Genomic DNA, 21,800 nt, shown 5'->3' on the forward strand with positions numbered 1-21,800 from the left:
GGAACGATGCATTTGAGTGACATCGTACGGACACCGCATCCGCACGTGTCTACGACACGTATTTGCTTCTTTGCAAGCTTTCGGAGTGTTAAGGGGGTAATAAGTTTGACTGAACTATCTGACTGTTTTTTCGACGTTCCCATTGTAGCGCCTTATAATCCGGTGCGCCTTATGTATGGAAGATATAGGACCAAAAACTATTTTTGGGGGGTGCGCCCTATAACACGGTGCGCCCTATAGTGCGGAAAATACGGTACATTAAGTTTGAGACCCCTATGTGTTAGCATCGGTGGTGGCTAATCAAAACCCTTTGAGAAACAGACTATTCAACACAGATTGTTGGTATATGACAAAACTTATAAGAACTCTCATAAATATCGAATCTATCTTTCTTCTGAAAATATGAAATAGTTTATTGAGTTATAACGTACGAGTCTCACTGTCTTGAATGAACTCCAGACGCTCAGTGACCCAAATTGAACACAACAGCACCACCTTCTGCTTAATGTAAGAAACTGAAAATGTCTTAAAACGAAAGACATCTACTCTTCTTTCCAATTGGGAAGAATGTGCTCTGTATACAGGGTGGACATATTTTAACTATTAATTTCTGCGATTCTTAACCCGTTACAGTCGAAAATACGCGTATTTGCTTAAAATACCACACCGGTTTGGACGAAGATGCAAGGGTGAAATCATTACCAGTAGGGTGAGCTGTTGTAGTACAGCTGCAGGGTGAAGAAACGTGTTATCGTTATAGGTCATAAAGAACTGCCCGACCAAAAATCTATTGGGAAAAAGATCAATACAAAATGAAAGGAAAATAATAAACATTAAAGTACAATTCTAAATGTAAGGTATTTTTTGAAAGCAATATGCTAAAGATTAGCTTTGAGTGAAAATAGCATTTTTTGGACTGGCAAATTTGAAAGCTTCCTTTCTCGGTCCTGATTTGGGGCTTTGGCGACGTAGAAGACGCGAAAAATGTGTTCATTTTGAACATGTGCGGCAACTCTGTATAATGTAAACATTTTCATGCTCTATTTGTTTCTGTTAATACCATGATGCCAGGTGACAACCAGCCCAAAATGGTAGCAATAGCGTCTGAAGCGACGCCGGGGGATTGTCAGAATTGCTCCGTTTTGCACCAGGTCTGACACATGTCTAAGCTACCTTCATAGTTCGACTAAATTTGTATTTTTTAGGCCGGCGAATTTGCTCCCAGCAAATAATTGTATTCTTTGTTATCGCTTCTTTTTCAGAGTTTGACAGAATACGTGTCGTCGTTTTTGTCATTGAAACAGAAGATTCTGGTTTGTGAGTGAGTACTGGCTTCTTTTGACAGTTTGATTGAAAACAAATTTTGAGCTCAAAGCAACACTGAAAAATTGCCATATCTGACAAACCTGAGTGACTAAAATGTGTACAGGTGAAGCAAAAAAAATACGTAGTTTTCCCAAAAATCGTGTTATTAAATACGTGAATAAATACTTGCAGTAGAACAGCACTTTGTTTGTAAGTTTAAAAAATCCATAATACTCCTCCCTTAGTTAAAAACGCGAATGTTAAGGATCCCTGCTTTGAGTCCTTTTTCTGAGTCAAAAATCCTCACCAGGACTGCAAGGCGATTGTCACGCTTTTTGTCACTACGATGACTCGATTGTGCATTTGTACTTATCGCTCCATTTCTCGATATACTCCTGTAACGACCCTCAATCATGCACGACTCAAGGGTTCTCAGTCACTCGGTTTATTGCCTGCATTCAATAAACAATACAAATTGCTAAGGCGTATGTGCACGACTGCATACACCTTCAGAACGAGGTGATAAAGTTGAAGGTACGGCAAGCGCAGAAGCCCATAAAGTGCCAAACGAGAAATCAGTCGCACACGCCCATGGCTTAACAAATGAATGCGGTACCAGAGTTTTAACAGCAATGCAACAAAAGCACAGATTTTGTTAGAATTCCCAAAAACTCAAAACAATCAAATTTCAACTCCGTTACACCTGCTGGTTTTGCAACATGTAGATCAGGGGTCTCCAACCTTTTTATTTAAACTGAGAGCTATTTTTGTTACCAATTATGCATGTCTAAAATAGCACCATATGATGGTATTACTATGTTGTTAATGTTATTACCAAGGTAATTATTTGAAGTAAAATTAAATAGACTCAGTCAACATCTAAAAAAATATCTTATTCGAAAATCACTGGTGAGCTATTTTAAGAACAGGTCGGCAGGCACCTCAGCAGTCCTTAGGGGGGTACCCTGGTGCCCGCAGCACCACATTGGAGACCCCTAATCTACTGGGTGTCTTTCCCTACTCAACTGCCAGTTGTGCAATTTTTGCACTTTTAAATTACTAAATAATGCACACAATTGAAGAGATTTTGTTGATAATCACCATCCGAACCTGTGAAAAATGTATTTTTGGAGGGGAATTTTTGTTTGCTGCTAATTGTTATTACACTACTTTTCATTGCACTATTGTTGCGATTCACTATTTTTTGAATTGCTCTATTGTAACAACTTAGTCCAGTCTCCAAGTACTATCTTTTACCAACATTGATTTCAAAACTTGGAGTTGTACTTTGAGGTAAGTAGTTATTGATGTTTTGCATAAACCTTAAACCAAAGTCAAATGGGCAGCACAGCGGCGCAGTGGTTAGCGCTTGTGCGGCACAGTTCATGTCATGGGAACCTGTCGTGGGTTCAAATCCAGCTCCAGACTTCCTGTGCGAAGTTTGTATGTTCTCCCCGTGCTTGCGTGGGTTTCCTCCGGGCACTCCGGTTTCCTCCCACATTCCAAAAACATGCATTTCAGGTGAATTGGCCGGTCCAAATTGTCCCTAGGTGTGAATGAGCGAATGAGTTGTCTGTCCCTGTGTGCCCTGCGATTGGCTGGCAACCAGTTCAGGGTGTCCCCTGCCCACTGCCTGGAGATGGCTGGGATGGGCTCCAGCCCCCCCCGCGACCCTAATGAGGATAAGCGGTACGGCTGATGAGATGAACCAAAGTCAAATGATTCAACACAAATAGGATAAAGTCATGCTTCCCTAAATCAAACGCTTTGTAAAAGTACAAATATTAGAAGACAGCCTTCAATAAAATCCCTACAATCTATTATGACTATTACCAGTCTAATGTTATGTGAATTGATCTTTCTTTTAAGAATCCCGATTGTGAATGGTCAAAAATGCTGGATAAGGTTGATGGGTGGCAAAAATCTAAGTTAAAAGTTTGTAGTTAGTTTTTCAGTGCAATTGGTTTTCTGTTCACCAGCTGATGTCGCTCGGGCATCTGATAAGGATGTCTCCTGGACGCCTCCCTCGGGAGGTGTTCCGGGCATGTCCCACCGGCAGGAGGCCCCGGGGGCGACCCAGGACACGCTGGAGAGACTATGTCTCTCGGCTGGCTTGGGAATGCCTCGGGATCCCGTTGGATGAGCTGGAGGAGGTGGCTGGAGATAGGGACGTCTGGGCTTCACTTTTAAAGCTGCTGCCCCCGCGACTCGACCCCGGATAAGCGGAAGATAATGGATGAATGGATGGATGGTTTTCTGTTTTCAATATGTCTTGGATCTCTACATGGTTTGGGAATCAAAATAATAACCCGTTTGCCATTGTGGGTGGAAGAGTCCAGGTTTCAAATATTTCTTTAAAGACCGGGTGCAATACTTAACGTATTTCATGCCAGAAATGCTTATTAAAGACTGTTGTTGACATGTAAAGGACCAGTCTCTTTATTGCTTGACAAGAATCACTGCTTTGAATACCAAGAAGAATATTCAAGTGAACAAACTGCAAGATTTTATTTAATTGGGCCATCCTTTTACAATTTTGTTTTTTTAATACACATAACAGCAAGATGGCAAGCAATTATGTAAGCTCCTTATAGGTCTGGCTCATGTTTTGGAAAATAAATGCCCATCTCTCGGCCTTCAAGCATTTTTAATAAATGCAATATGATAGTTCAAAGTTTTTTGTAACAGTGGGAGCGGAGTCACTAAATATTACATACTGTCCTTTTAAGGTTCGTATTTTATCTTTCAGTGATGCGGTCACTTTGCGGAAACAGCTTGAAGAGCTTCAGGGTCGAATGGTTACTTTGGAGCAACGGACGGAGGACTATGAAGCCCTGCAAGCAGAGTTGGAAGAAAAAAAGGTATTTGTTTACAGAATTAATTTTTTTTTTATTCTTGAGCAAGGTTATGGTGAGGCATTTTTTAGATTGATCATTGGGGCACACAATTTAAAATCAGGATTTTCTGAATTACTGTTCAAATGATACTGGACAGTTTAATAAATCACATATAATTAGTTCAGAGCCGCATTGTACATACACACTTTCACAATCATTCCATAAGTTGTTTTGCTGGTTTCAGGTAGCTTTATTAAATCATGTCAATCATTTTAATCTTTGTGCCTGACCGTGGCCTGTTGATATTTTTGGTTGTGTCCTCTTTATTGGGAAGAACTAGCTTGTCAAAGGAAGGGATGGGACTTCATGTATATTTTGGGACTTTATTTGTGGCGATTTTTTTTAAAAATATCCCCCGTATCGATTTTTATGACGTCATATACGGTACATAAAAATGCGTGAATGTGACATATTCGTCTATAAGGAGTGTTTTTCCTATACGTGAATATTTTTCACATTTGTGAATACCATCTTTTTTCTTTCCATCCTTCCGTTTCGTGACCACCCATGACTGAAATGTATAGGAAATGACATCAAGGCGTAAGCAAAAAAACATTGTCTATCTGTTATGACGCGGAACTTTTAGTTTCAAAACCACGTGCCACTTCAGTATTTTGAACACATCATGGATATACAGTGGGACCTCGCTACTTCGCAGTTCGACGTTCGCGGATTCAGAGCTTCGTGGTCTGTAATGGTAAAAAAAAAAAAATTTTTTTTTTTTTATGGGGCGTCGCTACTTTGCAGATTTTCACTTTTTGCGGGAATCCCCCTCGGCCGACGACCCTAGCACGGCGCGCCGTTCTCGTTTCCCGGTGTTGTGCCCAAATCCGACTCCCGTACAGAATCCCCCCCCCTGGCGTAAACGCGCATTCTGCTGCGCTCTTGACAAAAGCAATCGTATTCTATATAATACGCTCTTTGAAACCATAAAGCGAGCTAATTAAAATAATTGGGCGATCGTATTCTACAAAATGCGTTTGTTAACACGAATGAAAGAGTCACCAATGTCACGTCTCCCGCTCGGGCCGCGATGGCTCTACATGGCGCTACACGGCCCTCGATGGCCGACGGACAGGCGGCCGAGGAGAAAGGGGTAGGGGGGACCTGTTGGGTTAGGGGGCGGTGAAGCGGAAGCTGCACCAAAACCGCGCGCCGGTGTTGTGCCCAAATCCGACTCCCGTACAAAATCCTCCCCCCCTCGCGTAAACGCGCATTCTGCTGTGCTTCCGACAGGCTCGGCTTGTCGCGGTGTCGTGCGTATCGCGACCGAAAGTACCCGCGCCGCGGGTTAGGGGCTCGCTCGCGAATAATAAGGATAAGTGGTGCAGATGATGAGATGAGATTTTTTTATTTTTTTTTTTGAAGGGGCGTCACTACTTCGCAGATTTTCACTTTTTGCAGGTGGTTTTGCTCCCCATTAAACGGGTCTAAAAAAACAATAATTAAAAAAATATATATATATTATTATTATTTTTATTTTTTTGAAGTGGCGTTGCTACTTCGCAGATTTTCAGTTTTTGCGGGTGGTTTTGGTCCCTATTAACCGGGTCTAAAAAATAATAATTAATAATAATTATTATTTTTATTTTTTTTTTATTTTTTATTTTTTTTTTTTTTTGAAGGTGCGCTGCTACTTCGCGGAATTTTACTTATCGTGGGTGGTTTTGGTCCCCATTAACCGCGATAACCGAGGTCTTACTGTATACCTAGCCACAGCGCTAAGCCCAAAAATACCAAAGAAGCGCTCTGCAAATTTTGGTTCAAGAAGGTGCCAGTGGTAGGAGCTAACACACACTGTACATTGCTACTGAAATGCTGCTGCTCAAAACGTTTGACAAACCAATGTTCAGAGACATGCTGTACAAGTTTGATAAGTTGTACGACCCACTAGGCAAAATAATTATATCTTCACAAGTTCATATTCAAGTTGATGTCAATTTAATAGAGCTTAGGCTGTGCAATTTCTTTTACAGTTTCTGAGAGAAACTGTTAACTTGGTTACATATCTCCTTTTACTGTTTACCTGTTTTTATTTTCAAAGCCTAAGAGCTGTCAGCTGAATCCACTTTAAATGTGTGGAATTCTTAAAACTTGGAAAAGCAAAGGTACATCTGCTGTGCTGCTTTATTGCTTTAGGTGTGTGCATGTGTTGAAATCAGAGTATTTCTCATCTGTGCACCTCATTTTTGCTCTTAATTACTGAAAATTTGAGTCCAAGACCTTAAAAACTGTTACCTCACGTGTGCATTGTTCCTTAAAAATATTTAGACCTTACAGCAGTGTTCATTTTACCTCTGAAAAGTGATTGGTCCCGGGGACTCGCATGCTCGAAAATCTATGGGTCCCAACAGAGATCTATGGGTCCCCAAAATTTAGTGTTATCGGCGACAAATATATAATATAAATCTATATATTCATTCAGTTTTAATCATCACAGTTTATTGGGAACACAAATCAGTTATCGCTTCAAGATTTTGCAGTTCAAAACAATATTTTATATTATACAAAATAATATTGCTGAAATAATTATAGTAATCAATATATTTTTGTTTATTTTCTTTCGTCAAATCGTTCGCTTCAACACACTAGTTTTCCTTGCCTCCGCGATCTTCTGAAGAATTTCTCCGCCGTTTTTTCGTGCCGGAATTATTGCTGTTGTTATCACTTTCTGCATTATGTTTCGACTTATTACTGACACTGAAGAAATGACCAATTTTGTGTTGATTTTCACCTAATACTAACTATTTTTTCGGAGGCATACTCATACCTGTCAACCTCCACGGCTCCATGCCCTTACAAACTGTCATATTTTCCCTTACAAAATACAAAGAAAAAAATCTTACACCATATTTTTTTTCAAATGTGTTTATTTATGTAGTTTAACATGTTATATTGTACATGTGTTTCCTTATATCATATATATTGTTAATCAACATTTTGTTGTGGGACACTGAGTTGCTCGACATGAATGAGGTTTATTATAAAAAAAGTTAAAAAAATGAAATAGCTTGCACGTTCACCGTAGAAGGAAAAAATACATGCAAATATAATTTAGTAGAATAATACATTTTCTTATTCAAATTATTAATTCATTTACTGCATTAAATTATTGTTGGTAATATACTGATTAAAGGGATAACCTCAGACCTGACTTTTTTCATTTTATCCTTTTATACTTCCTTTTTTTTTTTAACTTCTTTATACAACATAATAATTTGTACTATAATGCCGCAAAGCAAGTGAGCAGTTTGAGAGCCGGCTCTCTTTGATGAGTTGAGCCGAAAAAGCCGGTTCTCTAAAAAGAGACACTTTCACTACACAACTCGAACTCGTTTGACTTGATTGATTTGCCGTTTTCGTGATAGTCGGTGTATACCGGATGGTACCCATCATAGACAATTTTGAGTTTTTCTTGTACGTCGTACCCGTCTTAAAATGCATAATAAACGTACTTTGTATGGCAAAAACGTACAGGTTGACAGGTATGCATACTACCTTCACTCAACGAAAACCACCACAACAATGACGTAATCTCGAAGCAACGAGATCTCGTTTGCCGAGATCAGCGTGCAGACGAAAACTGGAACTGCGAGACCAAAACAACAATAGCGGATCTGCCTGACGAAAAGTTTGGAGTGCGGTAAATATTTGTTTAAAAAAAAGTAATCGGGTAATAATGACAATTTTGTGTCAAAAAAGTTGCATCTCGGGGACGCACGCTGATTGGACACTATGCGTCACTAGCAAAAATTATGCGTCTAGGACGCAGGGACAAGGGCAAACGAGAACACTGCTTACAGGCTAAATTCGTGCACTGTGGCATTTGATTTAATGAAAGGAACCAAATATTAAACTAATAATAGTTTATTTATAATATATTTACTTGATTTCTTGACCACTACATTCCTTTTCTTTATTATGAAATGAAATGAAAATGATCTGCATTTATTAAAGTGTTCAGTATTAACATTATGCCGATATTATCATAATAGCATATAATGCAGAGGGGATTTGTTTTGACTGACTGACAGACTGTTGTGCATTGTTTAGATAGATAGATAGATAGATAGATAGATACTTTGTTCATCCCCGAAGGGAAATTCACTTTTCCAGCAGCATCCCTGAGCTGAGAACAATCGAGAACAATCGAAAATAACACGGGAGCTGCTGGAGTGGCTGCCATTCGTGACGCAAACATCATTCATAATTTATTGTCCCAGAGGTGTATGATTTAAGTTGCTTTTTTTATGAAAGAAATTTAAATCTCAATTATATTGAATAGCAATACCTAGAGTATTGCAATTATCGAGAATAGTGCTAAAAATGTAATCGGCACCTTAGTATCAAGAGTGAAAAGCCTGCACACTTCAGTTTCTTAATTTAAATAGATTTACATGGTGACACGTTTTAAATGTATTTTCTGCTTTATAGCATGATCGGGACAGTAGACTTCAATCCAGTGACCTTTATGCAGAAAAAATTGAAATGCATTACTATCCTTCCATCCATCCATCCATCTAGCATCTGTATTGCTTATCCTCAGTAGTAGTATGTCCACTTAATTGCCAAGAATTAGCTTGTGAAAAGTAGCAATGGGACATTATATCACATATATATTCCATTAACTGCACCGCTTATCCTCAGTCGGGTCGCTGAAGTCCATCCTAGCCATTTTTGGGCCGTGGGCAGGGGACACCCTGAACTGGTTGCCAGCCAGTCGCAAGGCACACAGAGACGAACAACTCCCTCGCTCATTCACACCTAGGAATATTTAAGACCGGCCAATAAACTTCCCTTGCATTTTTTTGGAATGGGGGAGGAAACCGGAGTGCCCATGCAAGCACGTGGACAACATGCGAACTCGGCACAGGAAGGCTGGTAGCTGGATTTGAACCCATGACCGCAGAACTGTGCCGCAGACGCGCTAAGCACTCAGCTGCCGCCTATGCATTACATATTTGTGCAATTAGTTGACCACGATTGCATAACAATGGTGGCGACAAGGATTGAACCGGACAGCAATGGGAGAGCACAAAATCCTTATCACCAGGCCGCTAGGGACATGGATGGTTCTTCACGATTGCAAAACCTTGGATGCCACAGCAATTGAATGCGAATTATACCCTTTTTTGGTCAATTGTTAATCAAAGTTATACATTTAGAACACATTATCTTTGTTTTTGATGATCAGTGGAATAAACAGTCTATCAACAATTTGGTGGGTGGTTGGTTGGATCTCTTAACCACCCAAGTCGTAGGGGCACAATTTCCTGTGGTGTGTCTTGGGAAAGTACATCGCTCTTCATGCCAATATATGTTTCAACCTGGTCTTGAACCGGGAAGCTTTTGCATGTCAGGCAGATGTGCACTGCACTACAAAAAACATATTTGGTATTGTGACTCAAACAGTTTAATAATAAATAAAACCTAAAGTCTTGTCATATGATGTCTGTATCGATTGGTTTAGTTGATAGTATCTGGCGGGTTCCCTGCCGTGATCTGGGTACGATTCCGATTGCATCCATTGTTATGAAATTGTGATCAGGTATTTATTCTGACCAATCAGTGCAAAAATAATGCACTTGTTATTTTTTTGTGTGGCCCTGGCCCTTAGTTTTGATTCCATGTGCCCTTGTAGTCCCGTGCACCTTATTTATGGGGAAAAAAAATCACAAAATATTATTTTTGGAGGTGTGCCTTATTAGCGCAGAAAATACTGTTCTTATTTCCTTACTGTTTTTGCATTATCAGGGGAAATTTGTGGTTTGATTTCTTGCTTAAAATATTTGGACACATTTGGTCAAATTTTCTTCTCCTGGGCTGTGATACAACCACTCTTGACACTGAGCCATGCCGCCTCCACACTACTACACTTCTACACTACTACACTACTTAACCCCTTAATGTTTTGGCGGACCACCGGGCTGCTCACAAACAAATCTGTGTCTGTGCAACGTCACCACTCACTGAAATATGTTGTCTCACATATCATAGGAAAGCTTAAATTCAAGATATTTGAAAATATTCTTATCACAGAAACATCACAATCTGAAACAATCCACCCCAAAACTATAAGCCTGACATAACTTACCAATTAAAAGTATAAATTTAATCAATGAGAAGGGGCTGTCCGGCCAACGTTTGTAGTTATGGCTAAAATCTGCGGCAAGCAATGTGTACGCGGCACGATGTATTGAGTGCAAGAAATATTTGTTTTGTTTTTTTTTCCCCCGTTTTGTTTGTTCCCATTGTGAAGACCAAAGCCGTCCATATTCTTCAAATTTTACAAGAACAACATTTAATTTACTTAAGGTAGATTTTTCATTGGAATTTTAGGAAGATTTTGCAGGAACGTTTAGGGATTAAACATTGTTTAAATTATTCCTTTATTTTTTTGCAGAGGATTCTTCAGGACTATGGCCAGATGTCTGAGGAGATTGTCAACTTGAAGCAGCAGAACAGTATTAGTTTGATTGAGTGAGTTATTGTTTCGACCACAAGTTTTTCACTTGAAGTCATTATATTATTTATTTGTTGTTTTACACTTCCTCGTTTTAGGCATGAGAAGCTTGAAAACCAACTCAAGGAAGTTGAAGGTACGTTCATAAATATCACACATTAAAGCATTACTTGAATGATTATTGGTAGACTTTATAAATAGACATGTAAATTCAAAATGAATTGTCTAGGACTCATGGAAAGTCAATCACAAGAGAATGCACAACTGAAGCATGAAAAGGACATTTTACAAAATGATTTGCTAAATGTGCAGGTAAGTAAAAGTGCACTCGAAATACATTTGTTACCCCCTGATGACAATTTGCATGTAAATGTAACATCTGGTGGTCTCTGCAGACAGCTTTTAAAAAATCTGAAGAGATAGCAGATAAAGTTGAACAACTGATTGATGATCAAAACAGGATGACAAAAATGTAAGATGTTTTATTTTGTTTTAATCGTTACATGCATTAGGTAACTTCTTTACATGCTCTTTTGTTCTATCAACAGAAAAGAAAAACTTTCAAAAAGTGTTACCCTGCTTGAAGGTATTTTTTATGCCTACAGTCTTTCTAAGTAAAAACTCTAAATGTGTCTCATTACTATACTCCCTCTTTCAGAATCATTGTCTCAAAGGAATAGCGAAATATCACTTCTCAATAAAGAGAAGGCCCTGCTTGAGACAAACAATTTTGACCTCCAGGTGCAGTATATAAATAACATTGATGTGAATGTTTCAAAACAAAGTTATCAGAATGTAACCGAATTGTAATTTAATTACAGGAAAGACTGATTAAACTGGAACGAGAAAGAAACAAAGGTAGGGAAATATATTTCTTATGTAATTTATCTGCACTTGTACCATTTTAAAATAATTACAAAATATCCTCAATCTTCTAGAATATAGGAGTATATCAACTCAAGCAAGAATACCTCCAGAACATCAGGTTGACAAAGGTGAGCGGTTATTAATCAACCATTCTAATAACTTACCACGAGTTTCAAATATTTTGGTTTTCTAATTTTGAACAGAAAAGGTTCGACTACTTCTAGAGCATCTGTGGGCTTGTGTGGAACCGCAACACCTACAGCCAGCCAACTTGTTGCAATTACATGGTGAGGAATACTAAATACACTTTGGAAAACTTAACGCTATAGTAATAATGTTCAGTCTTTTTTCTTTGATAACATCCTCACTGTTCGTGTAATTTCAGAACCCACATCTCCACAAAGCAAATTTACTGGTCAGGGTGATCAATCCCAGACTCTGTTCCACGAAATTCATGACAGCCGAACTTCTCCCTTAAAGAAAAATTCCAATGACAAACAGTTCAAAACACCTCCGCGATTATATAAAACAAAGAAACAAGCATCCCCGCTATCAACGAGTCCAAAGCTAGAGAAAGAACCTTTTCAAACAAACAACCACTTGTCGAAACAAGCTATACCAGAGGAGGCTTATGAAATACCCGACCCAGATGAGATATGGGAATGGTTCAAGCCTTTGCCGCCCTGTCTATCGCCACTTTCGGTAAGAATTTACACTCCTTCCTATTTCACTCAGAAAAGTCTTTCCATTATTTATTTTGTTTATTTCTTTCAGGAGAATGGAACAGAGTTCATGGACATAGGAGAAATAGAAACTGAACAAGTTATACATAGTCCTAGTGAAAAGTCAGTACAGCACACTACAGAAAAGTCCCACCTTTCCCCAATACTGCTTTCAGTGACACCTGAGGAACGTGCATTGGCTAATGTCACAACATATGAAATGGATTACATATCCAATCCGAACGAATCAACTGTGACAGCTGAGCTTAACGATAAAAGACTCAGCAAGGATCCTGAGGTAATGCAGATTGAAGAGACTGAAGGAGAGATTATGGAACCTATTTCAAGATCAGATAGTCATATTAATAAATTAAGCGGTAGTGGCAATCAAAAAACAGACCACTATGCAACTACTGAATTGCAAGAAGAAGCTCCAGATGAGCCAATAAAATGTGAATCTTCTATTGCAGTAAAACATGTAAACAAAGGATCTCTTGGCACAATTCCTGCCACCCTTTGTAGTGAACCCCCCAATTTGAACAATGTCATAAGTGAGGAAATATTGGATTCACACTCAATTACATCCTCAGCTTGCAAGTCTGTACAGGCCAAATACATGCTTGAAAAGGAAAACCACATGCATGACCTTAATCCTATGGCAAAGGAAACCAAAGAAGTTATTGATTTAAGTCCTCCAAGGAATGCAGAGGACCGCGTGGAACATGACTCATGTGTATCAAGTTTTGACATTAATTGTAGCATCACCAATCCAGAGAATAAAGACCTAAAAGATAACAAGGGACTCTGTCTTTCAACCAAAAATGCACAAGAAGAACAATTTATTGTGAATGATAGTGGAACTCCACTGTCAGATTCTGATGGCAGTGAACAACCTTTGTCAACAATTACCACAGCATATAAAACCATTGGCAACCATAAACTTGCAAAAGTTACACTGACCAACTTTCTGAATGAGACGATAAATGAAAAAACTACTCCTGATACTCCAACTGATACAGATACTGTCAACACAAAAAGAAAACCTTCCAAAAGCAATACACATTTGCTATGCAGTCATTTAAGTCAATCTTGTTTACTACCCAATTTAAGCAAAAATGCATCAAAAAATCAAAGAAGTAACATTGATAAGGATCCTAAATTGAAGAGCAAACAACTTGAAACAAGCATAACACGGAAAATCTCTGAGAAAGTGGTAGCTATCAACCATTTGCCTCGTGGTAACCCATATAATGGACATACTGCCACCGCTATTGAACCGACTGTTTTGAATTTGAATGGACAACGAGAACTCAAGATCTGTGCTGAAGAGCCTGACAAAAAAAACTGTAATAAAACAGAAAAAAGTAAATCTGCTTCTGCACATCCTACAAGTGAAACCACAGAACCCATTCAGCTGGTCGGGTCCTTGGGTGAAGTTCGCAATGAAATGGGTCCAACACTTCCTCCTGTAATAACTCCTCCGCAGACACCGCCAAAAGCAGGCCGACCGATCCATCCATGCCATGCTATTGGTAAGATTTCCTTTCCCTCCCCAATTGATAGCCTGGCCTGTCCTACCCCATCCCAGGCTCCATTGACTCCCAACAGACAGATGACGTCCTCATCAAATCTCAGCAGTCCCCTTGCGCGAAACGGAGCCCATTTGTCCCCTGTGAAGTTTGGCTCTGCTACCCCAAAACATGCAGTGCCTGTCCCTGGTCGCTTGCATTCTGCAGTAAATGTTTCACTCACTTGCTCACCTCAGGATAACTCAATGAGGATTTTGGACAGCATGTACCCAGAAATGTCTGCTCGTGCTCGCACATTGAGCATTCTTAGAGGTAACATCAGCATTCTTTCATCAGAGAGCGGAGCCTTACCACCATCAGCTGACAGTCAAATGTCCAGTTTTACAACAGTCACTTCCACCATGAAAACTGAAAAGAGAGGAGAAAAACGTCCAGCCACGGAATCTTCTCAGTTCGTCAGCAAAAAAGCCCTAAGAAAAGACGACACCTCTCCAGACACTAGCCAAGTAGCGCCTGCTTCTTCAGAAAATGGCGTTCATGATTCAGCAGTGGTTCTAAACTCAAAGCTCACATCGATCAAAAGTGAGGAAACCGTTCCATCAAAGCTATTAAAGGAACCTGCTGAGGAAAGTGCAATACTTTGCCTCTTGACGAGAATTGAACATCAGGCTTTCGACTTGTTGCCTGTAATCAAGAGCCACATTCATGTTGGTAGCCTGCCCACAAAACCTGTGTTAAGAGATGAGGAAAAAGAAGTCATTTCAGAGGTCTTCCAACGTAGCTTGGTTAGTATGGCTTTTTTCTTATTTATTGCTATAATACCATATTCATACAAAACTGACATGGTAATGTCCAGTGTCAAAGGCCACTTTCCTCCTTGATTTATACATTCTGCCTCATTCTACACATCTGATTCTTATTATTAGGAAACTAATCATTAAAATAAGGTGTGAAAAGGCAATGAAACATTTAAAACTTGCCCAAGGAGCAGAGTAATCTGGACATTACAATGATCAATAAATTTTAAAGGGTTAACCCCACAGAATACTCATTTATTTAAACATATTTTTATTAAAAGAATACTCAAGAAATGTAAAAATAATTATCAATCAATTTTAAGATGTGTTCCAAAATATTTCTCGCGCCATGGATCTTGAGAAATTAATTTTCCAAGTAGACTGTTTACCTCATATCCGCTAGAGCTGGGACGTCACCGGATGACGTTGAGAAACAAAACAAACGGCATGTCCATTTGAAAAACAATTGTTATAATCAGTGAATGCACAGCGCTCATTTCATCTTCGGGTAATTGAAATCTTGCTTACTGTGTTCCTTTTTTTACTTCGCCTTATTTTAGGTATGTGATTGTGACTTTTCCTCTTGTGTTTTTGCCACTTGTCTCGTAATTAATATAATTTTGTCCAGATTGCTCCCCGTGAGAGTGCTGGCTCCCGAAGGCTTCTAGTATGTTAGGTCTAAGTTAGCCCCGTTAGCAGTCGGCTAGCTGGCCAATCTACCGTGCTCATTTTTTCTCCCGGTTGGGGTCATGTTTGTTGCTGTGGTAGTGTTTTGTTTTTGCCTTGTGGTTATCTTGGCTGCTTACTGCATGTTTTTGACCAGAAAGCCTCACGTTTTTTTCAGCCGATCAGTCCCGGTTCATCTTGTATGGCAGCTGGCTAGCCTGCTATGTCCCGGCTCGTTTGGCCCATGTTAGCGCTTTTTGTGATTTTATTTTATTTTTTAATTTTTTTTTTGGGGTGTTCACCCTATTTTGGCTGCCCCCCTATTTTTTGCACCCATCTGCGACACAGCGCCTAACCATTCTCCACAAAAACTACCAAAACTTGGCCTAAAAAACTGAAAACCTTTTTAAATTAGTTTACATGTAAACCAATAGGGTGACTGGCTGACTGGCTTGCTAGGGTGCTGGTGTGCTTGACATGACGTCAGAGGTCAAAGATGTGACAGACTGTCTTTAAAATGCATTATTTCAGAAATTATTTGAAATATACCAGTGATATAGATATGTAGATATAGCTATATAGATATGTAGAAAGATATATGCTATGCAAAAAACGTGTAACATTTTCTTACAGTTTTATGTTTTAGAATCTGGGTATCCCTTTCAAGAGAAATTAAAACTAGGCTGATGCAAAATTGCCGACCGGCTTGTGACTAATGTAATTAAATGCCATGATTAACTAGGTAGTAACAATCAAGACCTGCAGATTTTCAAATTCTCGATATTGTTTGAATCTACTTTGTTTGAATGAAATGTTGTGTGAATTTCCCTTCGGGGATGAACAAAGTATCTATCTATCTATCTATCTATCTATTGATCGTATCAAATTGGCAGTACTTACTAAATGCATTTGATACAACTAATCCTTGTCCAACCTGCAACTGTTTTAGTAAGTTATAGGGCTCGTGAATTTTCCCATTTATTAACTAGTCCTGTTTGGGTGAGTAGCTTAGTAGTACATTGTTTTCTTAAAAGGTTTATATATATATATTTATGGACAGTATATTAGTGACTCAGATTTGAATAATGATTCTGACCATTTTACGTTAATGACCTGAGGTTTCATTTTACTCGTATTTTTTTTCATTCTAGGCAGACAATATTGAGTTGGCCATTTTGAACAAATTCAGAACCAAAAAGGCGGAATTATGTGAGAAAAATGCACAGGCCCTCTGCAGAGTGTACACAGCCATCTGTCGACAGAAGAGAGACTTTGAAAAGGCTCATGTCCTGGCTTACAGCTTGCTAGTTGAAGGTAATGGGGTACTGTGTTTGTCAGCACAAATTTTTTAGGATTCAATCATTAAAGCACAAACTTGAGGGTTTTGTAATGCATAATGTGTTCAACTGTTAAATGTCATTCAATATGTTGCAAATAAATATAAAAAATAAACAACCTAAGCATGGTTAAGCTATCTTTATTAAAAAACAATGACAAACAAAAATACTGTTTTGCACTTCAACTATCTGTTCCATGCATTTTAAGACCCTGTCTTTTGCTTTTGCAGATTTCCCCAGTGTTACCAAGCTGATTTTGTTTATGGTCACAACATGGCCCACTGTTTTTTCTCACAGCAGCATTCTTTGCCAAGCTGTACACACAGTCACCAAACTTAAAGCACCACAAGAGCTATTCGAGTGCCTGTCTGTTTACCTTGGATGGGAAAAGGTAAAAGAAGAGATTACACATAACTTTCATAAATAATGTATTTAACAAAGTGGACAATACAACAAAAAATGTACTGTATTTTCCGCACTATAGGGCGCACCGGGTTATAGGGCGCACCCCCAAAAAATAGTTTTGGTCCTATATCTTCCATACATAAGGCGCACCGGATTATAAGGCGCTACAATGGGAACGTCGACAAAACAGTCAGATAGTTCAGTCAAACTCATTACCCCCTTAACATTCTGAAAGCTTGCAAAGAAGCAATTACGCGTCATAGACACGTGCAGATGCGGTGTCCGTACGATGTCACTCAAATGCATCGTTCCAAATATCATTCGGAAGGTTAAAGTCTTGGGATTCAAGAAATGCCAACCATTCCTTAGTTTCTATTTTCTTTTTCGCTCGCAACTTTACTGTGCATATGACAATAAACTCTTGGAATTGAGTTCAATTTAAAAAAAGACCCATCACAGAAACATCGATATCACTCTGAAACAAGATACTGGGAAAATATATAGCCGGAGTAGCTCACCGAAGTCGTTGTGTTCAATAATAATGTGCAACCATGGTCCTCTTTTATCCGTGAGTGTAGTAAATCCAGGAGAGTAAAATATTTACAAATAGAGTACAGAAAAGTAAAATACTGTTTTCTCTATGCCATCAACCCAACATGCTATTCACATTCATCTTTTTCAGCCAATTGCAGGCTTTGTTTTGCCCCTTTAGCCTATGCCAGCCTGTAAATGATAAAAAGGATCTGCCCCGTTTACCTCCGAATAACTAGCCAATAGTGATCGATTCAACTGATGATTGACACAACATTTTCGGCCAATTGCAGGGTTTGTTTTGCCCCTTTAGCCTATGCCAGCCTGTAAATGATAAAAAGGATCCACCCTCTTTACCTTCGAATAACTTTAGCCAATAGTGATCGATTCAGATGATGATTGACACATTGGTTAGCCAATGAAACGCCGGTATATAAATCCCAGCATACACCGCGGACTACTTCTCGTTCGGGGGAAAATCTAGTCGGCGGCTGCTTTCATTAGTTGCAATAATTTGCGACTTAATATTGCTCCATATATAAGACTCACTGTATTATAAGGCGCATGGTCATCTTTTGAAAAAAATTAAGACTTTTAGGTGCGCCTTATAGTGCGAAAAATACGGTATACTGATGGTATAGTTCTGTGGTGGCAAGTATGCTTATTTAGCACCCTTAATAAATTGTACGTACACCATTTTCTATTAAAACATTGTGATCTTTTAAACCGCATACTCTTTGTCCCGACAGAGCCCACCCTGCGATATTGACCTTCTGATCTCAAGCACACTGTCAAATATTCGGTCAGGTCAAAGGTTGTCCTTTTTGCAGCACAGTCTGTATGGTACTGACCTGGGAACGGAAGCTTGGGAACTGGTCTTCACATTATATCTTATATGTGCACATAAGTCATGGAAGTGGACGTATCCTAATATCTTGAGGTAAGCATATCAGTGTGTGTGATGAGTATGTATGGATGGTTGGGAAAGGCTTTTATTTTATTTTTTTTAATTTAATTAATGGAAACGTTTTTTTGAACACTGTTTATATGTTTGTGCCTGTCAGTAAAGAGTTGTGGCCACTGATACACGCCTGGTTGGCCCAGCCCCGAGGCCAGCAAGTGCCTATCTCTGATGTTACTGTGGCAACTGTCTTCCGGCTGATCGGTTAGTTGTTTGGTTTTCAAAAAAAAATCCCATTATCAACAAAGGTGGTTAAAATGATGGGCTTTTGTGTTATTGGAACACATATAGGACTCTTAAGCCAGTTGGGAATCAAGGAACAGGACATGTCTTCAGTGTTAACCGTGGCCAATGTTATCAATACGTTTGGCAGGCACAGCCAGAGAGGAGGTATGAAACAAGAGAGCTAGAAGAATAAATGTTTTTATTGGTCTTCCAGCAACCAAATAAAGCACCATGTGGTTTTTCATTTTTCAGGTATACCTTGGGAAGTGCAGCTCGCCGCCATGTACTGCATATTTGACTTGTCACCTAGCAACTCCAAAGAAGCCCTGGACGCACTTATATCGTGGCAAGCAGAGGTGTCAAAAAGCGTACCTTCTGCCATCACAAGCTATGTTCACCAGTTGGCTTCCATCTGTTGACAGGCCAAGAATCGAGTGATGCATGCTTCACCAAATTCACAGCACAGTATATTATTTATTATTTCAAATTTTCTGTAAATTCTTAACAATGTTTTCGTTTCCCCTCCCAAATCATCTACACATTGTACGTATTTTTTAATGTAAGTTTCTTTTTAGACAAGATCAAGGAATATTCCAAAGACAAACGCTATTTTGTATTTTTTTTCTTTAGTAAACGGTTTAACAATTTAAGATCATGTTTAATTCACAGACAGCCCTTAAATTTGTCCTTTAATGGCATTTTAAGTTGCATACCAGTAAATGTTGATCAGTGTTTTGTCTTTTTTACTTAGTAAACGGTTACGAAATTAAAATCATGTTTGTTTCACCAACAGCCCTTAAGTTGTTCTTAAATTGCATTTTAAGACTTCTACTGTACCAGTAAATGTTGATCAGTGTTCTTGTCTAACTGTTAAGGCAAGCTTGTGAATGTATCATGGTAAAAGAAATTGTCCTTAAAGCTTCCTCTAACATTGAATGTTTGTACAGTTACAGAGATATATTTTACTATTAAAGTTACACGTGTGTTATACAGTGTGTTCTGATATACCAGGCCTGTTGATAAGAAGACCATTTGAGGCTCTAATTTTGTTCCTATACAGTCATGTCCTAAGCAATGGTGGAGTTTTTATTGTTTTTTTTTCCCTCGGAAAAATACACTTGTTTTACAATTTATACTTGTGACCTTGTGTGTCTACACAGTCGACTTGCCTCTAGGTCTGTAAGTGGTGCAAAAAACAATCTCCGAAAATTTGTTGTTTGTTCATTATGTTAATTGTCCCCCGATTGTTTAAGCCTCTCTATGGCAAATATACCGTTGCTTTTATGTATAGAAAATAAGTACAATATGTATATCTAAAATTCATTTTGCAGGGAATTGTTTTCCCCTCTCCTGAAAAAGAACAAATTTCACAAACCGGTAATAATGAGAACTCCACAGCCTAATACAAGAGCAGGAATAGACCCCAGGGAAAAACAAAAAAACAGAAGAAAAGAATATCAAAGCTTGCTTAGGCATGTTTATAGAGACAGCAGGGATAACTCCATGTGTGAATTATGTTTAGCGATCAAGCCAGCGCTCTGATTGCATTATAAATGTCGATGTGTTACACACTGGGACATGTTTAAATCGGCTGCCACTTACAACAACAAAATAAATATAGATGAGTACGCCATTTCTGTGTCAGCCTACATCAGTAAATGTGCAGAAGACGTCAGCAATAACAAAACTATATGCACCCGTGCCAATCAGAAGCCCTGGATGACTGCTGAAATACGCAATCAACTAAAAGTACGTAACCTTGCCTTTAGATCTGGTGACAAGGAGGCGCTGTTATCAGCGAGGGCTAACCTGAACCGTGCCATCAGACTAGCAAAGCGAACGTACAGTCGAAAGATTCAGGAACGTTTCCTCAGCACAACCAACACCAGGGATATGTGGAAAGGCATCCAGGCCATCACCAGTTACAAGCCAAACACCACCCCAGTGCAGAACACTAGCATGGACTTTCTGAATGACCTCAACAATTTCTTTGGTAGGTTCGAGGCACAAAACAGCACCCCTGCAGTGAAAGCGGCTCCAAATCAGGACGAAAGAGCACTCCACCTGGACTCATCTGACGTGAGGAAGACCCTGAGAAGGGTCAACACAAGGAAGGCTCCAGGCCCGGACAACATTCCGGGGCGGGTACTTAGGGAGTGCGCCGATCAGCTGGCTTGTGTACTAACAGACATTTTCAACACCTCGCTAGACCAAGCCAAAGTACCATCATGCTTCAAATTTGCCAACATCATCCCAGTGCCAAAGAAAACCCAGATCTTATCACTCAACGATTACCGGCCCGTTGCACTGACTCCTATCATAATGAAGTGCTTCGAGAGACTGGTTAAAGAGCACATCACCTCCAGTCTCCCCTCTTCATTCGACCCCTTTCAGTTTGCCTACAGGACAAACCGCTCCACCAGGGATGCCATCTCCTCTGCGCTTCACCTGAGCCTGACACACCTAGAGGAGAAGAACACCCATGTGCGGATGCTGTTCCTGGACTTCAGTTCAGCATTCAACACCATCATCCCACAACATCTGGTAGACAAAATGGGGCTTCTGGGTTTCAACACCCCCCTGCGGAACTGGCTGCTGGACTTCCTCTGTGACAGACCCCAATCTGTGCGGATAGGTCAGAACAGTTCAGATGTCATCTACCTCAGCACGGGCTCCCCCCAAGGCTGCGTCCTAAGCCCCTTGCTGTTCACCTTGATGACACACGACTGCGTCCCTAGGTCCGCCACAAACCACATCGTGAAGTATGCTGACGACACAACGGTGGTGGGCCTCATCAGGGATGACAACGACCTGGCCTACAGAGAGGAAGTGGAGCAGTTGGTGGGCTGGTGCAAGGACAACAGCCTGGTCCTGAATGTTGACAAGACTAAAGAGATCATTGTCGACTTTAGGAAAAACCAGCCCAACCATGCCCCACTTTGCATCAACAACAAGGCTGTGGAGGTTGTCAGCAGTATCAAGTTCCTAGGGGTGCACATCACAAACAAACTCACCTGGTCCGTGAACACTGCATCTCTGGTTAAGAGGGCACAGCAGCGCCTGTACTTCCTGCGGAGGATGAGGAGAGCCCACCT

General features: G+C 39.7%; 1 protein-coding gene across 1 annotated transcript; it reads left to right on the top strand.

Moving 5' to 3' along the window:
• Positions 1 to 953: 953 nt before the first annotated feature.
• On the top strand, positions 954 to 19,693 carry ice1 (KIAA0947-like (H. sapiens)). Its single transcript, XM_088326188.1, has 20 exons — positions 954 to 1,151; positions 1,263 to 1,321; positions 4,055 to 4,166; positions 10,606 to 10,682; positions 10,764 to 10,801; positions 10,895 to 10,977; positions 11,061 to 11,137; positions 11,214 to 11,251; positions 11,324 to 11,406; positions 11,487 to 11,523; positions 11,604 to 11,660; positions 11,736 to 11,819; positions 11,918 to 12,234; positions 12,307 to 14,568; positions 16,398 to 16,560; positions 16,814 to 16,974; positions 18,269 to 18,459; positions 18,584 to 18,684; positions 18,772 to 18,870; positions 18,958 to 19,693. Exons 1-20 carry the CDS (start codon positions 1,062 to 1,064, stop codon positions 19,122 to 19,124), a joined length of 4,296 nt encoding a protein of 1,431 aa, XP_088182314.1. The 5' UTR covers positions 954 to 1,061; the 3' UTR covers positions 19,125 to 19,693.
• The last annotated feature ends 2,107 nt before the right edge of the window (positions 19,694 to 21,800 follow it).

This window comes from Urocampus carinirostris, chromosome 2 (genome assembly GCF_059441175.1).
Source record: "Urocampus carinirostris isolate Australia breed hairy pipefish chromosome 2, RoL_Ucar_1.0, whole genome shotgun sequence".
In the NCBI taxonomy this organism is placed as follows: Eukaryota; Metazoa; Chordata; class Actinopteri; order Syngnathiformes; family Syngnathidae; genus Urocampus; species Urocampus carinirostris.